The sequence below is a fragment of the Gossypium hirsutum genome, chromosome D12 (assembly GCF_007990345.1).
Source record: "Gossypium hirsutum isolate 1008001.06 chromosome D12, Gossypium_hirsutum_v2.1, whole genome shotgun sequence".
NCBI lineage: Eukaryota > Viridiplantae > Streptophyta > Magnoliopsida > Malvales > Malvaceae > Gossypium > Gossypium hirsutum.
In genome coordinates this window covers 30,515,415-30,525,742 of record NC_053448.1, presented here as the reverse complement: position 1 = coordinate 30,525,742, position 10,328 = coordinate 30,515,415, and the positions used below count along the sequence as shown (strand labels likewise).

Genomic DNA, 10,328 nt, shown 5'->3' with positions numbered 1-10,328 from the left:
TTCTTCTTAAGATTACCTATGCGGTTCCCATAGGATAAACTATTGAAGGCTCTCCTCCCAGTATCTTTTTTAGAGAAAATTTTGAATATAATTTTCCATTTACTTTGGGTTCAAACTGACACGTAAAAACAAAACTCATAATCTTTTTCTTTACGTTGAATGCAATGGATTTTCTTCTGCTTATCCAGAATGGTAGGAGGAATCTATGATGAATCAAAAAGAAAAAAGAAAACGTAATTAAAAGCTAGGGGAAGTTGAAAGATGAGTGAGATGGTAAGTTTGATGATGGTTGACTATGAATAAAATTGATTTATTGGTGATTTTTAATTTTTTTTAATTGATTTAAATTCTATTATATGTGTATGTGTGTGGAAAACAAGTACTTAGAATACAAGTTTATTTTTAAAAACAACTTACAACAGATAATAAAATGTATAATTTAAAACTAATAATAGCAACAAATGATAAGCAATATGTACGAAATTAAAATGAAAAAAAAAATTATTATCTTTATACACGATATTAGTGGGAGAAAGTATTTTATGTAAAAATTTACATTTTTTCAAATTTACTCAATAATGGTTATTGCTTTAGTGGTAAATGTCTTGTTTATAAATTCATTAAACATGTGTTCAATCCTTGGATATGTTAATTTTAATATTTTTATTAAAAATTTATATAAAAGTATGAAACGACAAACCTATCATCAAAATAATAATAGTAATTATTTAATAGAAAGGGTATATTAATCTTTTTTCTAACTGAGTTGGTGCTCGATTAACCTGCGACACTAACTCAGTTAGGATTTAAATAATAGTAAGCATAGATATACGATGTAGGTGGGAGTAAACATTTTATGTAAAAAAAATTAAAATTTTACTCAATAATAATTAATGGTGTAGTGGTAAAGAACTTGTTTAAGTAATAGTATAAATATACATTATTCATCATTAAAGAAAAAAAATCTAATTTGTTGATCTTTTTCCAGCATCAACAGCCCTGCAAACTCTTGTTGAACACAGGATTACAGGTTTTCTTGTGGATGATGATTGGAAATTCTTAGTTTATCTTACCTTTAATGTTGTTCATGAGATTTTAACTATTCAATAGTTCTAATAATTTGCTTTCTTTTGTTAATATTTTAATGCCAAATGTCCGAACTATTTATACCATCATGATATTTGTAGATGCATTGACCCACTAGGCCCACGGCCCAAAAGTAAGTGTTTGATTGGATGTTTGAGCTTGTGAATGGGACGACAGAATGCTACTGTTTTATGAATTTTACTTGGTTTTTATCTTATTATTATTATTATTATTATCCATGATTGAGTGGATGTCACCGAATTTTGAATTCATATCAATTAAATTACTTAAACCTTAAAGTTATCATTCAACCAAATTTTATTTTAATGTATTTTATATATTTTTATTTTAATATACCTTAATAAGATCTATCATTGTTTTTCTAAAATCTAGATCACTCATTGAGTTGATCTTTGTTACCATTCATGACCTCACATGTTCTTGTAAAACGTGGTAAATCATAATTGTGACTTTTTTACCCAATTAACTTAAAATATTTAATTATTGACAAAAATGATATGTTCTTCATAGTGCTCGTGGGTGTCGCCGGCCTCTTGACACACTAGCGACACCATTCTCCATTGATGACCCAATCATCAGCTTTTTCAAAAAAAAAAAAATTTTTGGGTGCCACTATTGTGTCTGACGGCACCAGTCTGTATTTTACAAAATACTCGCTAAAAATACGAGTATTTAGGGAGGGAAAAATATTTTTTATTGTGTGTCGCCATTGTATCAGATGACATTGGTGGGAATTTACAAAAAAAAAAGCGATACCGAAAAAGAAAGGCTGATAAGAAACAATTGAAATAAAAAAAAAGAGAAAAAATAAATGGGGAAGCTTGTGACCAATGCTTGCTTTATAGGTATTCTTGTTTTCTTGGCATGTTAGTGTTACCATCAATGGATAAAATATTATTTCAAAAAAAAAAAATCTTAAATGAGATTAGAGTGGGAAAGAAAGAGATATGCGAAAAAGATAGAGAAACAAGAAAGAAATAGACATGGAAGAAACATAGAGAAATGAGAGAAGGAAAGTCAAATATATGGGAAATGAAAAAGAATAACTTATAGGGAAAATAGAGATATGAAATATTCAATTCTCATTCATATCTTTTTTTTTTCATATTTGATTTTCTATTTTTCATATACTCCATTTTCCTTTCCCATTTGAATTTCCATTCTTCTTCTCAATTGAAAACTTTAGTGGTCGTACTCAGTTGGTTTTTTTATTTTATTTTATTATTATTTTTTTTCCTTTCTACTTCTCAATTGAAAACCCTAGCCATCATACTCAATAGCCACCGATTTCACCATTTATGGTGGCCTTTCGTGCCGATTTTGACACCAAAGAAGAGATTTCCTCCTTTCCGTTGACTTCTGCAGTTCAAATCTCCCAATAGTCGGCTCCAAATCTTCTACAACAATGACCAAAACTTTGAACAACTCTTTCTACTATGGTTTTTTTTTTAAATATCACTGGTGCTAATTGACATGATGGAGGCACCTAAAAATTTTTAAAAAAAAAAATATTTTAACATGTGCCGCTTTACATACTAGTGGCACCAAAAAAGAGTTGATGGTTTTTTTTTCTTTTATTTCCCTCCCTGAATACTCATATTTTTAACGAATATTTTGAAAAACTAAAGCCCAAAAAAGTTTTTTTAAAAAAAAATATTTTTAACAGGTTATCATTGGGAGCAGTATTGTCAGTGTGTCAGGGGACGGTAGCAAGCACCGTAGAGAATAAGTCATTTTCGTAATAAGTTTTGACTTGAATAATTTTCGTAAATAATTAATTATTTTGGGTCAACTGGGCAAAAAAGCCCACAATTGTCCTTGGAACAAGTCAAAGGTTGAGCATTACTTCATGAATTTTAGTTTTTGGAATTGACTCGTATAAACATCGAACAATAACGAAAAAGAGAAAAAGAAAATTGGGTACACAAATATTTATGTGACAAACTCCTTCGAGGAGGATAAAAAACACAAGTAAAGGAGGCTTAAGCTTTTCACTAAATGAGTAAACAAACGTGAGTATTATATAGAGAAAATAATTCTAAATGTACTAAATGTACAATACCAAGCCCCAAAAACAAAACCCTAACTTGGAAACAAAATTCTCTCCATAGTTATCACAAAATTCTCACCAAAACACATATGCGACTATATCTTGTCGCCTTCAAGAAAAGCCCTTGTTGATTGGCTTGTCTGAATCAAGGTTACAAAAGCCCTTTATATAGACTCAGATTAGAGATATGATCAAACTAAAATAGTCTTGAAGTAATCAAATTCCAAATGGGAAAAGTCTTGCTTGGAGTCTAAAACGCGACTACATTAGGTGAGATATCGTCGCGACGTCATGACATCGCCCCTGCTCCTACCTCAAAAGATTATCGCCTTGTCCCGACGACCCTTGTCATGATGTCGTCCTTGCTTGTCATGTCATCGAACATCACATATCTCCTCGTCGTGATGTCACACGTTTGTTTTTGTTAAGTACCTGCATAACATCCGATAAATGCGAGTCACACCTCACGTTATTAAAACAATTTACCTGCCATGCATTAGTTGGGGTATATACTAAACCACCCTAGGAATCCCTTGGCTGGTTCAGGCTGCTTAACTTTGTTGTGTCTATTTTAGCTTACTGCAATTGGTTCGAAAACTCATTTGTATTTATCGTTTACTTTTTCAGTATGTCCAACTCAATGGTCCTCAATTTTGCAGAGTTTCAACAAAGTACATAAGATACTCAATGAAACCAACGGACCGGTAGTTGGGGATTTAGTGACAGCAGCTCCATTAGTCGTACGTGAAACAACCAACTTTTGCACACTTCGGTTTGACACTAAAGCTTGACTGCTTCCCCTTTTATATGTCATTCTTTTGGTATGATAGGAAAGCATTAAGCTTCAAAGCTAAGATTTTCATCCAAATCCATATCGACCTACCACTAGAACTGGATTCAACATGTCACTTAAATATTACATAGCGCATTTCCTGTCATTTGAAGATCGGTATCATCACAAGAAGAGATGTTGTGAGAGCTGCCCTTAGATAAAGCTCGATAACTAAGGAAAAGCTTAACTCAAATGAAAAACAAATTGGAGAGAGAAGATGACACGTGCAGTACGTTTATTTTGTCCTGTGTTTTACCTTTTTCTCAAAATTTACTCCTGTATTTAGTATGGGATTTACATTATAGCCATACAACTCTTTCACCAGGGTCAACACGCAGTAATTAAGAAGAAATTCATGTCAATCCCTTAAATCCGCAGATTTGATAGACGGCTAATTGGCCAAATATCTACATCAAAAGAGGCCAATGGGCATTGAAGATTCTTAAGTTACTCTTAAACAAACAAGTTTCTTTCGGTGATTGGAAGAAAGTAGTTGTTAAGGAGGACGAAGAAGAAAACAAGTCAAAGCATAAAAATCGTATTGGTGTTTTTGGAAGGTCAAGGAGGGGCGAGATTTGACAACTAATGTAATAGATTATTATGGAAAAAAACCTTCCGCAACAGCCAAGTTGGACCGACCAAAACATCATCATCCATTTCCAGGAGGACGGCAATCGTTCTTTTCTTTTTATTATTATTTTTATTCTAGCTTCACGTGTCCCACATCCAGAGTGGAGAACCAGAAAAATACCTACCTCAAAATCTTATCACTCTACTAGTTATAGCATTAGTGGTTAGTATGGCCAATTTGCACCTAACTGCCCGAATGTGTAGGCCACTGCATTTTCCCTTTTTCATCTCTTCTTGTCCATTCCTAATATCTAATACTATCACAAAATATATATTTTTAAAAAAGATAATATTATATAAAACAAATAATTAACCTATAAATTATTTTTAAAAATAATTATATCTATTTCCTCACTTTATTTGCTTTTTTTTCCGGTGGGGAGTGATCTTTAGACTATATGTCGCTTCAACTTGCACATCTGGTCCCTCCACTCTCCCCGAAGAACAGGAGTGACACCAAAGTAATTATATATCTTTTTTACTGAATCACAGTGAAGAGGCTTCCTATATAAGCACAACCAAATTAATAATAAAAAAAAACCCTGTAAATGAAGTATAGAAATTAGAGGTTAGAGCCAAATATACAATTATCCTTTTTCTTTTTCTCCAGTGGTCAAATTTTTTACCACCGTCAAATCCCACCAATGAAAGAAAAACTGCCTAAATAGAAAAACCAAAAAGATTTTTCATTACGACTAATAATTAATACAAAAGGTTTCATCATTTTTTCAGCGTAACCTAGACTTACCTCCACTACAGTGTGCATGATAGGAATTGCCCCCGGTGCATTTTAGCAACCACCTCCCTTTTCCCCTTCCTTTTTTCCCTCGGGGTAGCCGCCAAAAGAGACGGAACAAAAATTACATCATAAAAGTTGGAGGGTCATGATTCAATCAATTTTTTTTTAACTTCCTATTTCCTTTCCCATTCACCATCTGAATCTTCCGGGTCGGGCATCTTGTTCAAGTCAACCCGATGTAAAAAACCGCCTGTACTTGGCTTCAACTCTTCGTCATAACCATGATTATAATTATGACCACGATGATTATGATGGTGGTGGTGGTGGTGAGCTGCCTCAAGAGCATCAACTCTAGCACCAACTTCAATAGCTTTTTTCCTTATAGTAGCCGCTGACAAATCCCCACCGAGAGAGCCGCCACCGGCGCTGCCAACTCTCTCTCCCGCCAAAAGGTCAGGAAAGTTCAACCTCGCCGACGGTCCACGCAGGTAAAAAACCGCCGTGTCATAAGCTCGAGCCGCCGCAACAGGTGTTGAATAAGACCCTAACCAAATCCTCGACCGTTTATTGGGTTCCCTAATCTCAGCCACCCATTTCCCCCACTTCCTCATCCTTATCCCTTTGTAAGGCCTCTCCGCCGTGGACTTCCTCGAACTCTCCCTTGAAGCAACAACTCCTGTTCCATTCTCCATGCCTTGCAAATTATTGGAGAAATCCTATGTTCCTCAACTCTGGGTTGTGTAGTCGGGAGGCTTGGGTTTTTATTAGAACAGGGGAAGAAAGCTGGAACTATGAAGGGGGAGGAGAAGAATGGAGAGTTGGAGATGACATAGTTAGTTTGGTTGTGTCGTGTTTGAAATGTAATGTTTTTCCGACACAACAAAGTTATATGTTAGAACAAACAAAGAAAGGCAGAGAGAAAGAGAAGGAAAAAAAACTATAAAAGAGAAGATCCAAATTCACCGACACAAATCTATGTGGAGTAAGGGAATTTTGTTATAAATACAACATACACAATATTATTATTCTTAGTAATTGTTATAACTGGGGGAAAAAGGGAAACGGGGCGTGGACTTGGATGCTTTAAAGCATGGCATGTTGGGGTTGTCATTGGCATATAAATATGAATTTTATTGTCTTCCATCTTCTTTTATTATCTTTGATTTCAAACTTATTTTACACCTAATTTATTGTTTAAATATTAGTTTATGATTTTGTTTTCTTATTGCGATGCTTTCAAAATAGAATTTATTAATCTCATTTCTTTCATATTAAAATAGAGAGATGAAACCGGTGTCCTTAGGTGTTTGTTTAGCTAAGATTTCACACTACAGTATACTTTAATCATTAATTAAAGAATACATAAAAAAAACTTGATCACGCAAACAATTAAGTGATTAGGAAGGCGGTGATGGAGGGATTGGAGGAATTGTCGTTTTGTGGGCAAGTGAAGTGAATTTCAAAGGGTTTTAAAAAGGAAATTACTTTTTCGTTTTCTCAACCTTTTTTAATTAATCAATAATTAAACTCAATTTCATGATAATGATTCTATCTTTGTTTGTTTTGCCATCTTTTTATTATAATAATTTTGTTTTTAAAGGAGTGAGTAGGCGAGCAAGAGCTAAGAGATAGGGTAGGTCGGTGTTCGGTCGGTGGATAGATACCGTTAGGAATTGACTTTCTCTCCACGCAATGGGTGGATGGGCTTTTTTGTCTTTCTACTTTTTAGTTTATAAACTTTTTTTAGCACGTTTGTTAAAATTTATAGCTTTCATTGTTAATTGGAGTTTTTTAGAATTCTGAAACATAGAAATAAATAATTGACGGGTGGAACGCGGATGTCTTGAACATACTGAACTTGTAGTTGTAATCAGTGGGTTTTTAATTTCACATTTTAACTGTTTGAAGGTGTATTTATATTTGTATTGTCAACTAAAATGTTTAATATCGAATTTTCATTTATATCAGTTTTGGTTTTAATTTTTATGCAAGCCATAAGCATTTATTGTTGGTAAAGAAGTTAAAGAAATCTCTCTACCACGGGCTGAGTTAGAGCGAGCTGTGAAGAATGTAGAGAATAAGGATCCATTACTTGTGAATAGTGATGACTTGGAAATGGAGGAGGCAATCTTTAAGGAGAAGTTTATGGCAAATGCACATGGAGACAATAAGACAGAAGGGGTTCTTGGATGATAATGAGATAGCTCTACATGAAGATGATGTGCATATCTCAACGGATGACCCTTATCTAGATATTTGCTTTTCTAAAAGAGTTCATGGTCTAACTGATCAGAGTATGCACCAAATGCTTATTGTTCGTTTTCTTGGCTGAACAATTGGGTATCGGGCACTTGAGAACATAATTAAAAGCCTTTGGGAAGTTGTTGGTGAATTCAAAATTGTCAATCTGGATAATAATTATTTCCTTGTGAAGTTTGCCAACCAAAAGGTCTTGGTGGGAGGATCTTGGATGGTCTATGGACATTATCTTATTGTTCAGCCATGGAGCCACGAGTTTTCTACAAAAGTGTCACATCTATCGAAAATTGTTGCTTAGATTCATTTACCAAGACTCCCATATATGTACTATGGGCTTAATGAGGGCAATTGCTAAGGTTATTAGTAAGGTGGTTAAAATAGACTACAATATACAAATTTTGGTAATTGGGGGTGCTTTATGAGGATTGTTTTTGTGATCGACTTGAACAACCCTATTGTCTTCTTTATTGGGGTTGATAGGGTTTAAGAAATATATTGAATATGAGGAACTTCCAACAATTTGCCATAGGTGTGGGAGATTCGACCAATTTAAAGAGAATTACTCCTTGAGTGATAATGTTGAGTAAAGTATGTTAGGATCTTGTACCTTGAGTGTAGTTTATTCGTTATTTATGCTTGTAATTTTTTTAATAGATTGATTTAAATAAAATTCCATTATTCACATTAATCTTATTTGTACTTGTCCTCAACAATTTTTTCATGCAAAGCAAAATATAAGCAAATATTGACTCATTGATTACCTAGTGTTTAACTAATACTAAGTTGCATAATGGTTGGATTGTAATGTGAGAAGACAACTTGAATTAGTAGGTAATCTAAAAGGTCCACAGTCTTATGAATCGAAATTAAGCAAATTGATTAAAAGGCTATTATGTTGTCTATCAAGTCCAAATAGGGAGATACCTTGTCTTGGGTATTAGAGTGGTTTCCTCTTCTAAGATAGAGACAAAAATGTGATTGTTCGAATTGACAACACATCGGACAAAATCCAAGTTGAATTAATCCTAGATTCATTTATGGATTAATTTACTTCTGACATTCATAGTGTGGCTTACCTCAATCTTGAGTAAGCAATAGGCTATGTGTAACACCCTCAACTCGACCCGATTTACCGAGTTCGGATCTCGAGTGTTACTAGGCGGTGCAAAACATTTAGTAAAAAAAAGTTTATTATTTCTTTTTTAAGATTGTTATTTGAAGTCCATAAGAAAATCTCAACATTTTTAAAAATTTGAAATGGAGTACATGATAAACATTTGATTACAACTCATCTGATTCAAATCTCTACAAGTTAGGGAATTATTTAAGATAGACTTAAAAAAAATTTTAAAGTTGCACCACCAGTCTTTTATATGCATTATAGCCCAATTCGCCACTAGCTTGGCGTACTTTTGGTGTTGTCCCTCCAGGAAAATCTACTTCTCAACAAACATGAAAAAAAGTAATAACCTCGTAAGTACAGAAGTATTTAGTGAGTTCATTGATAGTACCTTGGCGGAGTATTGTAATACTTTAGGACTTTCCATGGTTCAACTTCTACTCTTTGCAATTTGCTATGGCTGATATCGTAAGGTCTTATTCTTCATGTACACGCCAATTATCACATCCCTGTTATACTTAATCTTTTGTACTTAATTAGCAGGAGGGCCCTTCTCGTTATTTCATGGTTTTCTAGCCCAAATATACTTTTGTAAGAGAATACCCTTAGAAACCACTTCCATCAATCCATAACTCAACTCATGTTCTTCTTCCAATTAATTTCTTACTTTCATTGTCTTGGGCGAACACATACATATGTCGAATACTTACATAGTTTTTCATACTATTGATTCTTACTCAAATATGCCCTGATTCATTTAAGTTCTTATACCTGTACTGGTAATTCACTGCGAGCAACATCCAAGTGAACTCCATATCATGCTATAACATAATCTCATAATTCAAAACAACATTGACTTAGATTCAGAATAAATTTAAAAGATGTGATAACCTTTACTTTTGATACTTACAGATCATTATAAGAAACACCCTTCTTGACTTATAGATATACCTCTCATTTTCATGGAAATCCCTTAAGACTTTATTCAAATCTTATTCCAAAGCTTTTGTCAAAAAAAAAACTCTTATTCCAAGCATATAAATACCTTATATAGGTTATACATATTACAGAACTACTAGAACTTACTAATATCTTTCCATAGAGACAGACATTTAGATTCATAGCTTACCAGATATTCTTGACAGTTCATGCCACAATAACTTAGCAAAATACACCATACAAGCAATCAGAGAGAACACACCACTAAGGAGATCCACTTAAAGTTCACTACAAATTCTATTATTTTATATTATGCCACAAAGGCATTCCTTTAATATTACGCCACAAAGGCTTTTCTTTCATTTTGCGCCATAAAGGCTTTTCTTTCATATTATGCCATATGCTTTTCTTTTATATTACACCACAAAGGTTTTTCTTATCTGATGTGTTTATGATATGGATTTGCCTAAACTCACGTTATGTGAGGATTGCCCATCATCATCTTGGGACACGCAGAGAACCGCATTGGGTAATCACCATCCTTTAGTTCCTTTCAGAAGGTGCCATGGCCATGGGCTTTTTCTTCAAGATTCATATTAGAGATCGTGTTTTTAGTCCCAACGGATCCCTTTAGACTCTACCACGGTGAACA

At 33.7% G+C, this 10,328-nt stretch overlaps 1 protein-coding gene across 2 annotated transcripts; it reads right to left on the bottom strand.

Moving 5' to 3' along the window:
- Nucleotides 1-3,350: 3,350 nt before the first annotated feature.
- LOC107945403 (ethylene-responsive transcription factor RAP2-10) lies at nucleotides 3,351-6,445 on the bottom strand. Of its 2 annotated transcripts, XM_016879400.2 has the most exons (3): nucleotides 5,368-6,445; nucleotides 4,975-5,123; nucleotides 3,351-3,589 (listed from the first exon to the last, which is right to left on the bottom strand). In XM_016879400.2, the coding sequence occupies exon 1, from the start codon at nucleotides 6,048-6,050 to the stop codon at nucleotides 5,532-5,534; it is 519 nt and encodes a 172-aa protein (XP_016734889.1). In that variant the 5' UTR covers nucleotides 6,051-6,445; the 3' UTR covers nucleotides 3,351-3,589; nucleotides 4,975-5,123; nucleotides 5,368-5,531. The 2 variants fall into 2 exon arrangements, with proteins under 2 accessions (XP_016734889.1, XP_040963839.1); XM_041107905.1 differs by lacking the exon at nucleotides 4,975-5,123.
- Between the last annotated feature and the right edge of the window lie 3,883 nt (nucleotides 6,446-10,328).